Source organism: Bos indicus, chromosome 8, assembly GCF_029378745.1.
Source record: "Bos indicus isolate NIAB-ARS_2022 breed Sahiwal x Tharparkar chromosome 8, NIAB-ARS_B.indTharparkar_mat_pri_1.0, whole genome shotgun sequence".
NCBI classification, from domain to species: domain Eukaryota; kingdom Metazoa; phylum Chordata; class Mammalia; order Artiodactyla; family Bovidae; genus Bos; species Bos indicus.
The window spans coordinates 48,935,988-48,956,690 of NC_091767.1; the positions used below are offsets into that span (position 1 = coordinate 48,935,988).

The following is a 20,703-nucleotide window of genomic DNA, read 5'->3' on the forward strand; positions in this document are numbered from 1 at the left end:
AACATTGGTGAGGGGGTAGGGATATGGTGTGGGGAGTGTGTAGTCCAAGTTTAGTAGGCCCCCTTGTACTCACACTATTTTATGAGGCATAAGGATCTGATACCCGAATTTGGCCATTTTCTACAGAAACAATTGAAATATTATGGAGATTTTGTGTTCAATGTTACTGGTTTGTGACTGGAGACATTCAATAACTGCTTTAGGAGTTTCTGAGTAGTGTAAGCTATTTACACAGATATAAAAAATTGTCCATCATAGGTAAAATCCATTTTGTTACGAATTAGCTAATATGATCAGTATCAGCTCCTTGGAAGAAAAGCTATGAGCAACCTAGACAGCATATTAAAAAGCAGAGACATTACTTTGCCAACAAGGGTCTGTCTAGTCCAAGCTATGGTTTTTCTAGTAGTCATGTATGGATGTGAGAATTGGACTATAAAGAAAGCTGAGTGCCAAAGAATTGATGCTTTTGAACTGTGGTGTTGGAGAAGACTCTTGAGAGTCCTTTGGACTTCAAGGAGATCAAACCAGTCAATCATAAAGGAATTTAGTCCTTCATATTCACTGGAGGTCTGATGCTGAAGCTGAAACTCCAATATTTTGGCCACCTGATGCGAAGAACTGACTCATTAGAAAAGACCCTGATTCTGGGCAAGATTGAAGGCAGGAGAATGGGACGATATAGGATGAAATGGTTGGATGGTATCACTGATTCGACGGACATGAGTTTGAGCAAGCTTCGGGAGTTGGTGATAGACAGGGAAGCCTGGCATGCTGCAGTCCATGGGGTCGCAATGAATTGGACAGAACTGAGCGACTGAAATGAACTGATCAGTAAAACTATATTACACACATATTTTTAAAACAGACAGCACAGATTTTGTAATCATATTTTTAAATGATGGAATAAGATCATGTCTCTATCAGAGCAGGATATAGTAGTAGCAGAGAACACACAGTGAGAAAGAAGATGGGTTTGGACATTGTTCCAACACCGTCTCCTGTATCTTCCTGCCAGTCTTGTCACAGTCTGCTATCTTGTTTTCTCACTTGATCAAATGTGAGTAATTTATCTGACACTGTACCATGTCACTAGAATAATAAGGAGAGCTAAATAAAAGAAGCTTTCATTTGCTTTGATCTTCTTGGAAGAAAAGCATTTTATAAGGCTAAGGTATTAGAGTGATCTTCAACTGACAGATGATGGGATCAGGTCTTAGTAAGGGACTTAGTGAGCTGAGCTGATTAGTGAGTAGCAGGCAAAGATGGAATGAGCTTTAAGATTCAGATATCACTGTGCTGGCATCTCTCTTTCTAGATTAATGTTCTTGAGTCATTTGTTTGAAATGCCTGTGTGATATTTATTTTTAAATTCTTAAATTTATTTACTTATATATGCACTTACGTATATGAGTGTACATGTGTGCATACAGATAAATGACACATGCCTACGTATAGATACACATGTATGTGAAATTACGCAAGTTTGCACCCTGAATTATGTGCAAAACTGTATCTTAGGGTAGACTAAGTTGTGTACCAATGACATACAATCCCCAAATCTTAGTGACTTAGAAAAGGAAAAGTTTATTTCTTGTTTATTCCATGTGAAATGTGAGTTAGTAAAGGACTCTGCTCCTGTAAGTTACTCTCATTATAGACTCATAGATCGGGACAGAACAGGATCCTTCTGGAGCATCACTGGTCAGAGCAGTAGAGAAAGAAGAGAACAAAAACCCAGAGCATTATTAAAGTTTTCATCCAGTAGTGAGACACTTCATTTTTATCTCTAATTTACTGGCCAAAATAAACCACGTGGCTAAGCCTGACTTTGAGAAGGCAAGCATAATCATCTGTAAGTATATTGCATTACAAACATTGACATTTGGGAATATAATCTAGTGCTTTGTAATTATGACTCTTCAGCTGGGACTGTCACTCATTCACCTGCTAACATTTCTGGGGTTCCAGGTTGTTGCAAAGTTTACCTTCATTTTTAAAAAACTAATGAACCTTATATGTTAGAGAAGTTAAAGGTTCACTGCAACTTTGAATGGAAAGTACTGAGTTCCCATATACCTCCTACCCCTACCCATGCACAGCCTCTGTTGACATCTTCCACAATGCTGTACCTTTATTATAATCGATGAACCTACATGGACAAATCATCATCACTCAAAGTCCATACCATTTTTTAAAAAATAGTCCATTTTTACAAAGTCCTTGGTCAATTTAGTATGTTTAAATATTTTTCAGACCTGTTATATGGGAACTACCAACAAGACAACACAAACTGTAACAAATTATCACTTTTCAATGAAATGGTTTAATATTGGGTTGCACAAGTTCAATTATAGCAGAAAATAACTTCTTCATCTAACTCAACCCCTTATGCCTTCAGTTTAGTCATTCAGTCGCGTCCGACTCTTTTGTGACCCCATGAACCGCAGCATGCCAGGCCTCCCTCTCCATCACCAATGGCCGGAATCTACCCAAACCCATATCCATTGAGTCGGTGATGCCATCCAACCATCTCATCCTCTGTCATCCCCTTGTCCTCCTGCCCTTAATCTTTCCCAGCATCAGGGTCTTTTCCAATGAGTCAGCTCTTTACATCAGGTGGCCAAAGTACTGGAGCTTCAGTTTCAACATCAGTCCTTCCAATGAACACCCAGGACTGATCTCCTTTAGGATGGACTGGTTTGATCTCCTTGCAGTCCAAGTGACTCTCAAGAGTCTTCTCCAACACCACAGTTCAAAAGCATCCATTCTTTGGTGCTCAGCTTTCTTTATAGTCCAACTCTCACATCCATACATGACCACTGGAAAAACCATAGCCTTGACTAGACAGACCTTTGACAAAGTAATGTTGACAAAGTAATGTCTCTGCCATATAATATACAAAATCTATATTGGATTAATTAAAACAATTTTTCCACGTAACCAGGAAATAGAATGTGCAAACCCTAACTAGAATTGCTGGATTTTATTATATTTGGGACAGTTTAAAAGATAGGACACTGCTTGTATTTCTGAAAAAAGTGTACATGTATCCACTTTTGGATTTTGGATTAATAAATTGCAATTAATGTGGCTTTATGGTGCTAATGGATTTTCTCATCAATGGAAGCTGAAATTTATTTTGTTGAAATAACCACTGAAGTCAGCAAGAGTGACCTTACCCAAATGGTTCCTGTTTAAAAGTGGCATTTTAAAATACTTTCAAAAAATTGCATGTACAGATCAGTGGACTTCCAGGACAAACTAAAGTAAAAGAATAAACAGATAAACAAAATTAAATAGATGTGTCGAATTTTCATCTCAAAAACACATAAAGCTTACAATTGAATATCAAAGAAACATAGTCCTTATTAGGCACAGATTATTCCCATCAGCTCTAAAATACCATAACCACCACAAATAGAAAAGAACATAAGAAAAACTTGTTTTAACTTTTTCTTTCATTAAGTAAACATTAACTAGCCATGACAAAATAATTAACACACATTTGCAGTTTATTTGAATATAATATAGCTTTAAGAGTTACTTATAAAAAAAAAGGTAATTTTTAATTTTTGTTGCTGCTGCTGCTGCTAAGTTGCTTCAGTCGTGTCCAACTCTGTGCGACCCCAGAGATGGCAGCCCACCAGGCTCCCCCGTCCCTGGGATTCTCCAGGCAAGAATACTGGAGTGGGTTGCCATTTCCTTCTCCATTGCGTGAAAGTGAAAAGTGAAAGTGAAGTCTCTCGGTCGCGTCCAACTCAGTTTTTTTGAAGCTAAATTTTTCGATATATTAATCAATGATATGAACACTAAGGTAAAGTAAACTGTTTTTAGAAGTAGAAGAGAGAAGTAAAACTAATATAATATATTGTTTGGTCTGTTGTTTAAATTTACCAGTGTTAAGTGGATATAGTGAGTGATCAACATAGTTTCTGTGAAAGACGTATATGCAATACCTGAAATAATCAGGGAATTGGTAGAATGTGTATAAGAGATGGAAATAAATTAAGTTTATTAATGTAAAGGGTTTATGTGACTAAAAGTGGCAACACATTTCTGCCTTTGGCAAATAAACACGATGTAAAATAAACAGATGCTTGGTGACTTCGTTGTGGAGTGAAGCTCCATGGTGAGAAGAGTTCTGTTCTTCTTTCTAGGATGGGCTCCTTCTTCGCTCCCAGCCTCCCAGGCATCAATATCCTTCGGCTCCATACATCCATGTACTTCCAGTGCTGGGCTGTGATGTGCTGCAATGTTCCTGAGGCCAGGGTCTTCAAGGCTTCCAGATCGAATAACTTCTACCTGGGAATGCTCTTGCTCATCCTCTTCCTGTCCACCATGCCCGTCCTGTACATGATCGTGTCCCTCCCACCATCTTTTGATTGTGGCCCCTTCAGGTTCTTACCTTTGCGATTCCTTTTGGGCATAGTTTTCTTTCAGAGGTGGAGATAAAAAATGGTCACTCATTGTATAAGCAATAATTTTTCCCCCCAAAAAACATTTTGGTCTATAGGAATATCTTTGGGGTATTCAGACTCAGTATAGGGCATGGAAATTCTTAAGCAAGATCCATCTATTTTCATTGGCAGTCATAAAAGGGAAACTAATTTAACTGCTTCAGGCTCTGCCCACATGAAATATGTACAATGAATCTGAGCTATTTGCATGTAAGGAGATAGCAAAGAGAAAGGTTTGATTACACTAGTCTAGATGTGAACATTTTCTTGGTGCTAGGTCATCTCATTCAGACATTGGAAAGCTACCATTACTTCTAACATGAACCACTTAATTGAAAAAAATAAAAATAGGAAGGAAGGGAGGAAGGAAGGAAGGGTCAGAGGGATGGAGGGATGAAGGATGAAGGGGCAAGAGAGAGAGAGGGAAGAAATGAAGGGAGGAAACGCAGGGAGGGAAGGAAAGAGGAAGGTGGGAGGGAGGAGAAAGAAAGAAAGATTACTCCACCAGATACTTAGGAAGTGGGATCCTTATTAGATAATAATGTATATAAAGATAGTCACATCATTTATAATCCAAATTCTACATGCTAGTAAAAAATTTAAGGATGCTCCTCATGTATATGCTCCTCAAATAACAAGGATAAATCACTCAAGTCAGTAATAAAGAGTCAAGAAGGCTCTTTAACTTAGAAATATACTTCTCTACAGTTCTCTATGACAGAGTTCTGTCTGTGACACTTACCTAAGAAAGCCAAGGCTCCAGGTCTGGAGGATTGATTTCATTCTACCACCAGTGCCCCCATGAATCTCAGCATGTTGAGTCACTGATCAGCATGCATCTGAGTTATTTCTACTTTTCAGTGAGGAAATAAGAAGGTGAAAAGTCATGTGAATGACAAACATGATGCAATAATGGGCATACGTAATTTCTCCTTCATGCCGTCAGAACCAAATTGTTAAGGTCAAATTTCCTTGCTCACAGACTTAAGTATAAAGGAGATATTTTCATTTTAATAATAGTCTGTTATTACTGCTTTACTGGAAAAGAAAGAAAGAAAACATTAAGCCTATTGATTAAGCCAAAACTGCTGGAGTCCTGTCATTTATTCAGAAAGCTGAAGTTGTCAAGTCCTGTTTCCTTGCCCCACCCAGGTGAGCTGAAATAAATAATGCAAACAGTGACATCTGGAGGCTAAATGTGAAACTTCAGTTTTGAAAGCAATTGCTCAGGATAGAAAGCCATCTAAAAACTTTAGTTAATTGGAAATTACCCACACAAGTAAATATCCGGGATAAGTTTTAACTTTTTAATTGGAAGCGGATCCTTCTCAGGATCCACTTCAAGAGAAGTCTTCAAGAGAAACCCTACAAGGCCAACATGGAGCTGGGCAGTGATAAGAAATGTCCATTGACAAAAATATCATTGAGCTGGTTACTGCACAGTTTTAGCTTTTGAAGCCTAATTCTTCTTCCTCTCTTTAAATCACACTGAGTTACTATTATTTTAATTAATAAAAATTATTCTGTATCTAAGAAATAGTATCTGATTTTGACCAACTCTTTCCAAATTGGCAAACTTTGGCAAATTGGCAAACTTTGGCAAATTAACAGTATGTGTGTGTGTGTGTATGTGTGTGTGTGTGTGTATGTGTGTGTGTGTGTGTATGTGTGTGTGTGTGTGTGTATGTGTGTGTGTGTGTGTGTATATACATATGGTCATATATATATGACTATTTTGAGATCAAGAAGGAAATGTAAATATTTTTAGTGGGGCACTGGGAAAGGGGTATATCTGTACTATTTTGTCTACTTTTCCTGGAGCAAAAGAATGTATACTTGGTTTATTCATTGGATTTTAAAGTTTAAAGCATTTTCCTACCGTGGTAGTGAGATGAGAAAGCACGTAATAGTAGGAACCTCATGACTTGCCATCCTAAGGGATCCTGAGTTCGAGGTGGTCTGCCCAGCCTGCCTAGAGAGGGGTTTGACCCTACTTGGCACCTGGGTGGGCAGCAAATTGATAAACATGCATTTGAAGTAAATTAATGGGGACACAGTCATGGCCAATCTTTCCCAAGTGCAGGTACATTTTCAGGTAAGATGACTACAATACCTTAGAAGACCAATTCTGCAAAGCAATTTGATGAGATATTCTGCTTGTTCTGGTATCATAACAACTGGTCAGGGAGGGTGAATTTTCCAGAAAATTATTCCAATAGGCCATGAAGTGAATTTACCTTAACAGTTTGACAATTAAAAAATGATTTCTTTGGTGTCCAGATGAAGAAAATTTTTCTAATTGCTCAACCACATTTCCTGATACTTGATGCTTCTCCCCACAGTGCCCTCACTAATAATTCTGAACAATTTCTAGTTCTCTAGTTTCTCACACCTAGGGAAGGAAATGGCAATCAACTTCAGTATCCTTGCCAGGAAAATCCCATAGTCAGAGGAGCCTGGGGGGCTACGGTCCATGGGTTCGCAAAGAGTCAAGCATGACTGAAGCGACTGAACGCGTACACACACAGGTTCTCACACACCTCCTTGCTACGTTATGGTAATGATAACTTTATGTATTTTCATCTAGCTGCAAAGAAAACATGTGTTTATCTTAGAAAACCTGAAAATTATAGAAATATTTTCAAATGAAAATACACATAGCCATAACCCCAAAGACCCAAAATAACAACTCTCAGCATTTTGGCATTTTGTGTTATGGTGTTCTTTTTTATGCAGACTTCAAACTGAGATCATATAATATGTATAGGTTTATATTATATATCATGACACTGTTATTACATTACTCATTTGATGTATCAGTTTTTCTTAATAGTGTAGCTGACTTCTACAGCTTGAAAGTGAAAGTTGCTCAGTCATGTCCAACTCTTTGTGACCCCATGGACTGTACAGTCCATGGAATTCTCGAGGCCAGAATACTGGAGTGGGTAGCCTTTCCCTTCTCCAGGGGATCTTCCCAACCCAGGAATCGAATCCCAGGCTCCTGAGACCAGCTGAACCACAAAGGAAGCCCTACAGCTTGGGGACAGAATATTTTCATTTCAAAAGTCCAAACACAGTAGAGTGTGGGCCTGTAATTTGAATTAATGAATGAAGAATGTTTATTGTGCACCTAGCATTAGAGGAGATGTAGGGGTATGTTGGGCATCAATTATGGTCAGGTGGGCCTTTCCATCTGGCTGAAAAGACAGACACAGACTATTTTAATCTGGGGTGGATGGAGCTGTGCCCAAGAGAGCTATAAATTTAAGTTCAGTAGCATTTCACTTAGCTGTATACTCACAACAGATTGGAAGAGACTTCTGGGAGTATGATAAAGTGGCATATTTTGGTTAACCTGTCAGAAAAAGGGACTGCAGGGATCTGTAGATGCTTCTAAAGTTTGTGTATAATAAAAGATCTGGACTCCTGCTAAGAGACCTAACCTGGAAAAGGCACCCAAGAATCCTCAAAGATGCTAATAGCTTCACATTTCTTATACACTAGATGCAGAGAAGACTTTTGGGGTAAGAATGATTTTGTAAAATTCCAGTTTCTCCAGTCTGATATTCATTAGCCACAGCCTGAGAGGCTGGAGAAGGGTTGGGGGTGAGTTCTATCTTCTCTTGTCCTCCCTGCCTGTCTCCTCACTTTGGCTATATTCCATATGTCATGGTAAAGTATGGTCAGCTAGAATGGATGAGGAAGGATAAATTTTGGTGGGATAGGTTGATATCATCTTAAATTGTCAATAAGCTTCATTCCCTCTTATGTATCATAGGTTTTGCTAATTAGTGTGTAGATCTATAATTTGTGAAGCAAAATTTATATCTCTGTAGTCTAGTGACTCCTAACAAGATAGTTGAAGTCACTTTCACTCTACTAAAAGATACAATTAGTTAGATCAGGAGAGAAAAAATCTGATCTGGAACTTGTGGGTCATGTTTATTTAAAGGTTAAGAATGTATAAAGATCAAAAGACAAAAGTAAAGTGAAAATATTCTACTCAGTGTTATATCAACCTTTATTCTCATGATACATACAATTTGCTGGTAAAAAATTCAATATCTTTTCTGAAAATGACACATTTTATAGCAAAATCTATATGCATATTCAGAAAAAAATAATTTTGCATGATGGATATTACTTTATATATTCATATTTTATATATTTATTCACAAAGTAACCCAAACCTTAGAAATATAACTTTAAAAAGTCTTCTCCTGAGGGAAAGGGATAAATTGGGAGATTGAGATTGACATATACACACTGCTATCTATAAAATAGATAACTAATAAAGACCTACTGTATAGCACAGGGAAATCTGCTCAATGACCTCCAGGGGAAAAGAATCTAAAAAGGAGTGGATGTATGTATATGTGTAAATGATTTACTTTGAGGTACACCTGAAACTAACACAACATTGTAAATCAACTATGTTCCAATAAAAATTTAAAACAAAAACAAAAAAAACCTCCTGATTCTATGATTAATTTCCTAACTGCTTGGTCTCTGTGTTTGCATTGGTATAACATTTCTCATATCTTATCCATATGTTGACAGTATGAGTTTGAAGTATCAGAAGCTGTAGCTAAACAGCAGATTTCTAACCTGAAAGAGTACTTAGGCAGTGTTTGAGAAGGATTTCTCATTTTCTTGATGTAACCATGGTTTTTACATCTGTTTAAAACAAACGTCTCTCTTTTTTCAGTGGCAAAAATAGGATGTTTGAAGTCATTGGAGAAACGCTGGAGCATGATTTCCCAAGCTGGATGGCAAAGATCTTGAGACAGCTTTCTAATCCTGGACTGGTTATTGCTGTTGTTCTGGTCATGGCGTATGTGCTTTCCCTCCTCATAGAAAGAGCCTTTGTGATGTTCTTCCTGCTCCTTTTAAATTTCAGTGTTTTCAACTCTCTCTTTCTCCCCAGGGGTTGTGCTGTAACCTAACCAAATTCAGCACTGATTACACGGTGGTGAGAAGCTAAAATTCATGAGCCATATTCTCATCCTATTGCATGTAATTCATAGCCATCTGCATCTATATTTGCCAGCCTAGGATTATAAGATTTGTTCCCAAGTAACCAAAATAATTATCAGTAAACAGCTAAAGCAAGGGAAACATAAATGCTAAATCTAATCAGCACATCAGGCTTCCCTCCCGCCCCTGCCCCCCACCTTTTTTTCCATAAAGCAGATGGCTGTAAACACATAGAAATGATGAGCCTCTAAGTTAATATTCCCCTTGAGGGCCCTATGGGCTGTGTTTCAGGGCTGAAGGCTTAAAGGGTCTTAAAAATTACCCTGTCCTTGTTCCTAGAAGGCCATCAATAACTGTGTCTGCCCATAATAGAATCAGAGGACCAGAAGGCTCTTGGAAAGGTCATTTAGTCTTTCCTTTCAAAGTCAGAGGTGATGCCCAAAGGGCAACTTGAGAGGGTGCTTTTGTTCCCATATGACTTTCTTTGGTTTCTGACTCTTGGCCACCACAGATAAACTTACATTCTAAGCAAAGAAAATATGCTTCCTGTGGAAGAGCTGCAAAAAGTGCCCCAGCCCTTCCTTTCAAACCCCAAGTCCCTCATAAATGAAAAGTCTGGAACTGCTACTGCTCTCAGTCAGTGAAACCACTCTTGTGGACTCTCTTGACACTCTGATTTGTTTAAATAAAGGTAAAACTAGGGGAGAACTCCCAGTAGTTTAAGTAAATGAACTGGGTCTGGGCCAAGTTGCTGTGATCGTCTCTGCAATGGTTGTGGTCACAAGCCACATCTGTGATGGCAGGTGTCATCTTCAAGTTTATAAATTGAGAAATGGACTTAGAGGCAGGAACTGGTTTTTCCCTAGGTGAGAATACAGCAAAATGATAGGAAGCCTTTGACAGTAAATCCAGCACTCACCTGTTACACCACGGTGCTGTTTTTGAGGGAGAGCTAATAGCTTGTAGGGATAATTAAACAGTAAAACAGATTATTTTATATTACAGAACCTTGATCATGGGGTGGTGTTAGGAATCTGATAGTGAATCTCTGGTGCAGATGTGTTAGAACATAACCTGCTTGGAGGCAGCATGTTTCCCCAGATAGCCCTGGAAGTGATTTTCCTTCTCCGAGTTTTTATGATGCAGCAGCTACGGAGACCATATTAAGTATCATGTGGCTTTAGTGGTATAAAGGAAGTCTTGTTTTAAAACACACACACAAAACTTAATGTCAGATTTTATGACTATATTCTTAACTTAGTGAGAGACAGATTTATTTCTAAACAAAGGAGCAACATTGTTCTAATGCCGCTAATTAAAGATTTAATAAGCTGCCTTGGGGGTATAGGAGAGGAATGAACACTGCCCTTGTTCCAGGCACGATTCATTTATTAACCCATTTAATTTCCACAATAACCTTAAGAAGTTGGCCACATTAATCATATTATTGAAAGCACATGGAAGATGTGCCCCAAATCAAATGGCTAATAAGTATATTCAAGCCCATGTCTTCTTATTCCCCACCTCCCCACCCTCTACTTATTTAGCACCGAACACTTGGTTCAGGCTGAATGATTATGCTCATAAGAGTTGGAAGCCACTTGTCTGAGATGTTCTACACCCAAGGTCAGCACAGTTTTCCTTAAAGGCCCAAGATATTAATAGTAGATACTTAAGGCTTTGTGATCCAAGAGGCAAAGTTGAGGATATGATTTAAATACTTCTAGAACTATTTTAAAAATATAAAAACCAATCTTAGTTCATGGGTCATACATAATAGGCTGGGAGTCAGATTTGCCCTGGAGGCCATAGTTTGACAACCCCTGATATAGGCTGGAGAAGGAACTGGCAACCCACTCCATTGTTCTTGCCTGGAGAATCCTAGAGATGGGGGAGCCTGGTGGGCTACCGTCTATGGGGTCGCACAGAGTCGGACACTACTGAAGCGACTTAGCAGCACCAGCAGCAGCAGATGGAACCTGGCAGGATGTAAGATCAAATAGATGTCCCACAAGGTTGATTTTAGTTATGACATTCTGATTTTAAACCTGAATTTCAGTTTATTGTTGATTTGATATTTCAGATACTGAGATCTCATCTTCAACACTTAATGGTGTCCATATAATTGGTTTGGCTTTTTATTACCTTTAATTAGAGAATGTTTACAAGCATTTTGAATTTCCCCAGTGAATCACATTCAATCAGCTTGGATGGTTTTGGGGTAACTGAGTTTAAGCTAATTCTGCAGGCAGTTTCATTCCTTTGGAGACTAAAAAAAGATCTATGAGTATTCCTCACTGAAGGTGTATCTCAAGACAGAAAAAGTAATGAATGAATAGAGAATTATAGTCTGCAAATGATTTGTGAGGTCTTTGAGTTATTCCTCCAAATCCAGACACTTTTCTAAGAAAATTCTTGTAATACACACACACATATATCAAGCACCTACTTCATGCCAGATATTACACCAGATGTTTTCAGGTATATAATGTCATTCAAACTCCCAACACTTGTGTAAGAAATAAACCCAGCAGAAACGATATTAATAATTGTGATGCTAGCAGCAGATGGCTCATAAAGGTTATGATCTGACATGTTGGAGTAGAGGCAATGTGTCCAGTATCCAGTTATTTGCAATAAAGGGCAATGCCAGTTACCTTTTTTTTTAACTGCATTTTCCCCTTTGTTTATTTTGCTTTAAGTGAAGATGAATGTGTTTATTTTTGCAAAAATGTTTGGCTGGAATTTGCTCTTTTGAGAAAATGTAAATGTCACTTATATGCCAAGACTATTCTTTTCTGAGACATTTTCTTTTGAAGGAGAGAGAAAGGCAAACAACACATCCTATGGATAAAAAGGCCATGTTAATTAACTATGACTGAGGATTATAGTCTTAGTTGTAAAAGCCCAAGGAGGGAATTTAAAGTGGAGAGTCAGTCTCCTTTTTATTCTACACATTCCCTAAGCTTCAAGAGATTTCCTCTTCCCTTGGATGCCATTGGTATCGATTTAAAATGCTATTTTCAATTATAACATAAAATGATATTGCTACATTTCCAAGGAACAGCTAAAATTAGGCAGTAAGGTATATCAGACAGAATGCCCTGGGCTGTGAAGGAGGAGCCTTAGGTGCCACTTCCCAGATCCACTGTAGTCACTGTGTAGTTCTGAACATGCTTCTTCACCTCTCTGTACTTCAGTCTTTTATCTACATAACAGAAGTTCAGAGTAGAAAATATCCTAAAGTCGCTCCAGGGCCAATATTCTATGATTTAATTAATGTAAATTTAAGCAGAATCTTGAGGAACTGAAAAATACCATACATTTTATTTTTTTGAATTTAGTTTGACCATCTATTATCTCAATGCTACTGCAAAGGGCCAGAAGGCAGCAAATTTGGATCTAAAAAAGAAGATGAAACAGGTAGGATACAATATATTTCAGAGAAATATTTGTCTTCATTCATGTCAAGTTGTAGAAAACACCAGGAAATCTCATGTTCTTCTTTTTTACTATTTTTTATTGCTAGCAAGCTTTGGAGAACAAAATGCGAAACAAGAAAATGGCAGCTGCACGAGCAGGTTTGAGCTCTGTCATGTTTGCGTTCTTTTTCCCTATGAACAGTATGCTCTTCCTTTTTTTTCCCCCTCTCAAAATGGGGCATTTGGTGCAGAGAGGCATTATTGCCATAGCAAGTCATCTTATACTCGTTACAGTCCACCTTTTCAGCCCTTTCAGGCTTCATATCCTGAGAGTTCAGTTATTTTCCAGTGGGAGAAAGAAAAGACAAAGAAAAATTCAGGAACATAAAAGTAGCATTAGTGATAGGAAAGGGCTTTTACTAATTGATGGAAGATTAAGAAAACATCCATATAGTTATGCAAATAGCAGAGACAGATATACAATCTCTCCTGCCCATTTTGACCATTTTTATACATAGATGGACACATTGGGAAGATACTAAGAGAATCCTCTTATTGATTTCCCAGAGCGTTCTCGAATTCATTAACCTCTTTAATTTTTAACTTCCTGTGTAGCTCAGTTGGTAAAGACTCTGCCTGCAATGCTGGAGACCTGGGTTTGATTCCTGGGTCAGGGAGATACTCTGGAGCAAGAAATGGCAACCCATTCTTGCCTGGAGAATCCCATGGACAGAGGACCCTGGTAGGCTACAGTCCATGGGGTCACAAAGAGTCAGACATGACTTAGTGCTATCTTTCTTAATTTTTAAACTATTTGCCAAAATTACTGATATGTTTTGCCTTATACATGGAAAAGTGATGAATTTTTTGAAAATCTTTTCTAACTCTTCCCTCATTTCTAATTCTAAAACTCTTTATATTAGTAGGACTCCTCATTCCCCCATAATTAATAATGTTAATAATAAAAAACCTCAATCCAAATTAGCTTAAGTAGAAAAGAAAAGTATTAGCTCACACAAATGAACAGGAGTGTGGTATGTAATACTTCCAGTCACATTTTACCCCAAGTTTAGAAGCAATCAGGACTGAGCCCCATTTCTCTGTGGGTCTTTCAATACTACATTCCTATTATGTTGGCCAACCTTTATGGCGGCATAAATGGATATAGCAACTTCCAATGCCATATCCATGGATTATATTTGTCTTATGTTTTGTGTGCTTTTTTTTTTTTTTTGCATTCTGCTACTTGTTTCTTAACTGCATTAATTTTTTTTTTAGCTCTGTTGAGATAATTGACAAAATGTTCTGACTTCTAAGATCTGAATTCTAGCTAAGGCATATTGGTTTTTTTTATTCTTTTAAATAGTGATATGATGTTATTGCATGCTGTTTTTCTGATATTTTTCCATAATTTGTTTAAAAATGTGTATAACCTTTGTGAAGACAGAGACTATATAATTTATAGTTGTTTCCTCAGGACTTAATATAGGACTTTGTATATCAGTCACTCAATAAATACCTACTAAATATCTACTGGACAATGAGGAATTCTTTTACTGGGAAAAATTTGAAAGGAATACATTTCTATATTAATTACATAAGCAGTAATGAATGAATAAATGTTACCAAAAGAGAACTTTTATTCTCTTGTCTTTAGAATTTGTGCAGATTTTGTAAAATAAGAAATATAGAGATATTTGGCAAAAAATATTATGGCAACATGGAGCACATTTAGAAGATAGACAGGTTTTTAAGCCATCTCATTCAGAACCATTATGCACACTGAAACGAGTTTTTCCTTATCTCTTCCTCTTTCTCTGTTTCTTCCTCTCTCTTATTTATTTATTTAATTTGAATAGCTGCAGCTGCTGGTGGCCAGTAATTTTCATGGATATTCTGGAGGCCCAGAAGTATTCCTCATCACGCATTTCTAAGTCAGTGACTTTCGTGAAGGCCCAGAGGACAAAGCATGAAGAGTTGATTCTACCCTGTTCTAAACCTGATGGATTATCACGGTCTCGATGATCAATCAAGGCATCACTTGCCCTAACTAAAAAACAAGGATCTCTACCTTATTCCAAATTAAGGATTTGTTCCCCCACCACCACTTTCTCCCCTGAACCACTCCCCTGACATTTTCTTTAATGAATTGAGTTTAAAAGTGTGGTGATCCTGCAGTATGGATCACTAGCTTACTTGCTGGGTTAATTTAAAAACCTTTTGCTCATATGGACTTACATTTTATACATTTCTTCTGCCTTAGTTTTCTTAGTCTGGAAATGGGGGTATTTCACCCTTTTTTTTCTTCTGAATTCAGAAATATCTTGATAAAGTATTCATTGTAATCATTCATTAACTCACTTTTTTGAAATTATCTTGTTTTCCTTTTTCATTCTGTCTCCCCATCCATGGTTCATCCACAAATGCATACCCAAAACCTTTTTGTTTATGCTGGATTCAGTATGAGAAGGAATGGGTTTTTTAGAAGAAAAATCCCAAGTGAATTAGGGGCCTGATCAACACTGGGTTGAAGGTCTTGACACTGTGAGGAAGTATACAAGTCTTACTTTACTTTAAATACTGGAGAAGGAAATGGCAACCCACTCCAGTGTTCTTGCCTGGAGAATCCCAGGGACAGTAGAGCCTGGTGGGCTGCCGTCTATGGGGTCGCACAGAGTTGGACACGACTGAAGTGACTTAGCAGTAGCAGCAGCTTACTTTAAATATAACTTTGTGAGTTAAAAGAAAAATGATACCATTAAGTGAGTACTATTCCATCACAGTCTGATCATGACCTCCAATAATCATATCTCCTGAGTTTGGAGTCTAAAATTCTATACCTTTTCTTTGCTTTTTTGTTAAGGTTAGGAAAATACATACTATTATAGGGGGGTGATTTATACCGATGTTTAAACATTATTATCTTGTTAAAATTTAAATTGACTTTGACTAGTAACAATCAATGCACTCAGCCAACTTTGTTTCATGACTTCAGTTATATCTCTTAACTCAGTGTCTCTACCACCACCCCTACCCCATCCCCAGCTAAGCCAATTTGCCTGCCATTCCCTACAATTGATTTACTAATTTTGTATTACTCTCTCTTTGAGTTTTTCTTTCTGGCCATAGAGTGAGCACTCTGTTCTTCTGCCAATCCATGTGCTCATCACTTCCATCAAACCAAATTCAAGATTACTTCCTCTGGTCAAATTTGCCTAACTAGCCTCCATTACCAATCATATAACTCTCTTTATAGGCTCCCTTTGGACTCGCCTGTCTTTAACTTAGAGTTTGTTATTCTACTGATTTTTCTTTAATTTGTAATTTAAAAAAATTATATGCATGAATCATCTTTCCTATCCAGATTGTACACTCCCTATGAGCAGGGATCATATCTTCTAATTTTTGTATGCCTGTTATAGTGCTGTGCACAGGTAGGCACTGAATAAATGCTTGTTAATTAAATTGAATCAATTTAACTTACAGCAATAACACTGTGAAAAGAACCTTCTGTTATCTGTATGAAAAACTTTACTATGCTGTACAAAATGGAATTCTGTTGATGGGCTGAATTTATTATCTCAGATTATAATGCAGATGAGTAAATAAAGCTAGTGCTTATTTCTACTTGGATTACTTTTGTACTGTGTAGTAATAAGATTAGATAATTGATTTACACATGTTGCCAAGTTTACAATATGGATGAAACTCCCTTGTCTTGATCTGCTTCACAAGGAAGATGATATGAGATGACAAATTGTCCCCAAAGGGCTTCACCTTCTAATTTTGTTAGTCACTCAGTCATGTCCAACTGTAGCCTACGAAGCTTCTCGGTCCATAGGATTTTTCAGGCAGTACTGGAGTGGGTTGCCACTTCCTTCTCCGGGGGATCTTCCCAACCCAAGAATCGAACCCAGGTATCCCACATTGTAGGCAGATGCTTTACCGTCTGAGCAACAAGGGAAACCCTTCTCAAGGCAATGTATTTTCCAAACAAGTGCTCGTGGTGTAAGAAGCATTAGGACACCACATGCTAACTTTCAATCTTTCTATAAATTAAAAACTAAGTTAGGTTTTTATAGCACCTAAGTATCTGCTGCTGCTGCTGCTAAGTCGCTTCAGTCGTGTCCGACTCTGTGCGACCCCATCGACTGCAGCCTACCAGGCTCCTCTATCCATGGGATTTTCTAGGCGAGTACTGGAGTGGGTTGCCATCGCCTTCTCCGACCTAAGTATCTACCTGATTTAAATTAAACATTTTTTAGAAATTTTAGTTCTTTCAGTTTCCAGAGAGCTACTGAAAATATTCAATATTCCCATCCTATGACATGGACAAGCATCTAAAAGAGGGAATGCCACTTCCGAACCTGTTTTTACAACCAGTAAGAGAAGGAAACAGCATTATAGGACCGTGACAGGAGTTCTTAAGCTCCTATATAAAATTTGTTTTTCTCAAAGTTCTCTTGTCATGGATTGCCTTGGATGCTACAGCTGCCTTTATCAGAATGGGTCCTGGTGACTTAGTAATTATGAATAATGGAACAATGTGTCTGTGAAACTCTGGACCTGAAATACTTGACCTCTTCTGGGAACTTAAATATTATATAACACATATAACACACATCTTCCTATACACCCAGAAGTTTTCATACAAATCCTTGGTCATTTAAAAACCTACAGTAGTGGTACATTTTCATTAAAACAAATTTAGAGAATTTTAATAAAATGTAAAAAGCAAAAGAATCCTTAATTCCAGCAGCTGGAATAACTTCTGTTAACATTTGGTGTATTTTTTTCTCAGATTCATGCGCACACACACAGACTTGATAAAATATTTTGAGTCACAAGATGTATTTAGTTTTTATCCTATTTTCTTATTTAACATTTTCCCATGTCACAAAAATTACTTCAGGACATTTTTTTAATTTCTGGATCACTCATTGTGCATCTATGTAAACTAATAGAAACTCCCTAAATCCAAATGAAGTAATAGAATATTCCACAACATAGCAGATTAGTAGTCGATCATGTCAAGTGGATCATGACATTCAAATATATCCAGCTTAAATTCAGAAGGTGATTTAAGTTCTGAAATCCCCAACTGACCCTCTGAAGATTTCCCCAAGAATTTTAAGGGGAAAATAGCATCTTGAGAGTGGATTAGAAATACCCATGCTCCTTGTAAGATTCTAAAATGGTAACTCTCCATAAATTGCCTGAAAATAACTGATTAGGTTCATTGATTACTTTCTCAACATCAAAGCCACTATTAAGAGCAGTCTCTTATCTGTAGATAAAAGTGGATTTAAAAGGTCTAGACAGTATAAGACCCCTTATTACAGTCCATCTTATGGGTTAGCTTTCATTTGTAAACAAAAATGTTCCACACCAGCCAACACATTACACTAAGGGAATGATGAGGATGAACTGTAAAGAGTAATTAAGAGATCATTTAATGCTTCAGAGAGGAAAGCACAGCCACCAATTTGCTAATTATTGGTAACCATTTCGGATACCTTTTTTCTGCTAGGCTGTACTTCTGAACTCTGGGAAAAAATTGAGAACACTGTTAAAATGAGAATTTGTGAAGGTCATATTATTTTTATGAATGGAAAAATGAAATTTTAATGGTGATCCCCAATATCTAATTTTAAGTTAAAAAAAATATTACTCTTAAAACTCTAAACTTTCAAGTATACTGAAGTCATGCTTTTTGACTCCTGAAAGTCATTTAGAAGATGCTTCTTTCTGGAAAAAAAAAAATTCCGCTTTGTTGGGTCTCTAAATACCCACTTACTTGTTTTGTCAAGCAACCCAGGCATGGAATTAGCAATCTGTAATGCGGGTGGCACAGTGGTAAAGAATCCATCTGTCAAGGCAGGAGACACAAGAGACATGGGTTTGATCCCTGGGTTGGGAAGATCCCTTGGAGAAGGAAATGAACCCACTACAGTATTCTTGCCTGTAAACTTCTATGGACAGAGGAGCCTGGCGGTCCACAGTCTATGGAATCACAAAAGTGTTGGATGCAACTGAGCACATACACATGTACATAATGCAGATGTGATTATAAATTAGAGAGCATATGTCTATATGCCTATAGACATGACAAGTATTTCAGGAATTATATACATGGGCTAAATACATAAGGACTGTGAGTCAACAGGAGCAGAGAGTATTTTAAAATTTTAAAATCCTAAAGTGCTTTTTTTTTTCCTTTTGGGATCAAATATTTCCCACATGACTTGATAATGGAAATAAATGGAGGAAGTGGATTTATAAATTTTTAGAAATGACTCTATGTGTTAAGGCAGGTCAAACTGAATGACATTAATTAAGAGACATTTTATGCATGATGACATTTTATGACATTTTATATTATTATGAGTGATGAGAGGATAACCCTGAAAAAGATGGTAGATTAGCAGGCCTGAAGGGTAAGGTGCTTAGGGGATTGACTTCAGAATTAATGAATACATTTGTAGTGGAATATGATGGAATAACCCAACAGCAGATGAAAATTAACCCGGTGCAAAAGGGGTCAAGAGCTGGAATTACAGCTGATCTCAATGGAACATGGAATGAATTGATTCCATGGGAAATGTTTTTCCACAGGGAAACAGTAGATAAGGGCCAGTGGAAACACTCAGCCTTTGGGTCTGTGTCACAGAAAAGGTTCCATGTTTTTCAAGTCCACAGACAACTAAATAATTGTGGGTGCTGGGTGGTGGAGGGAAAGAGTACAGGCCTGGGATTCCGGGCCAAGGCTTAAGTTTTGTTTTAAAGAGTGTCACTCAGTGGCCATGTAATTTTTTTGTAGTCATTACTGGTTTTCTGACTCAGGCTACTCACTTATCCTTACTAGCCTTCAAATTATCTCATCTTTAGATAGATAATTGTCTCCACTCAAATTGCTGCAGGGATTACATGAGATGAAGCTGAAAATCACTGAGCACCATTTAGCATGTAGCACATCATTTAGTACCTAGTTAAAAGCTGGATAAATATTACCTCTCATTTTCCTTTTTTGTAAAATATTTTCCTTTGAAAAATTTATTAATGTTCTATTTTTAAAATGAGATATTAATTGATTTAATTCAGTTCAGTTCAGTTCAGTCACTCAGTTGTGTCCTACTCTTTGCGACTCCATGAATTGCAGCATGCCAGGCCTCCCTGTCCATCACCAGATCCTGGAGTTCACTCAAACTCACATCCATCGAGTCGGTGATGCCATCAAGTCGGTGATGCCATCCAGCCATCTCATCCTCTGTCATCCCCTTCTTCTCCTGCTCCCAATCCCTCCCAGCATCAGAGTTTTTTCCAATGAGTCAACTATTCACATGAGGTGGCCAAAGTACTGGAGTTTTAGCTTTAGCATCATTCCTTCCAAAGAACAACCAGGACTGATCTCCTTTAGAATGGACTGGTTGGATCTCCTTGCAGTCCAAGGGACTTGCAAGAGTCTTCTCCAACACCACAGTTCAAAAGCATCAATTCTTCGGCACTCAGCTTTCTTCACAGACCAACTCTCACATCCATACATGACTACTGGGAAAACCATAGCCTTGACTAGCGGACCTTTATTGGCAAAGTAATGTCTCTGCTTTTGAATATGCTATCTAGGTTGGTCATAACTTTCCTTCCAAGGAGTAAGTGTCTTTTAATTTCATGGCTGCAGTCACCATCTGCAGTGATTCTGGAGCCCCAAAAAATAAAATCTGACACTGTTTCCACTGTTTCCTCATCTATTTCCCATGAAGTGGTGGGACCGGGTGCCATGATCTTCGTTTTCTGAATGTTGAGCTTTAAGCCAACTTTTTCACTCTCCTCTTTCACCTTCATCA

General features: G+C 37.7%; 1 protein-coding gene across 1 annotated transcript in view; it reads left to right on the top strand.

The window, feature by feature from the left end:
• TMC1 (transmembrane channel like 1) overlaps window positions 1–16,902 on the top strand; it is a 153,838-nt gene extending 136,936 nt beyond the window's left edge. Inside the window, exons 19-23 of the mRNA XM_070794660.1 lie at window positions 4,161–4,400; window positions 9,169–9,294; window positions 12,782–12,860; window positions 12,967–13,018; window positions 14,719–16,902. Coding sequence (XP_070650761.1) covers window positions 4,161–4,400; window positions 9,169–9,294; window positions 12,782–12,860; window positions 12,967–13,018; window positions 14,719–14,741 — 520 coding nt within the window. The 3' untranslated portion in view covers window positions 14,742–16,902. The remainder of the gene's footprint in view (window positions 1–4,160; window positions 4,401–9,168; window positions 9,295–12,781; window positions 12,861–12,966; window positions 13,019–14,718) is intronic.
• The last annotated feature ends 3,801 nt before the right edge of the window (window positions 16,903–20,703 follow it).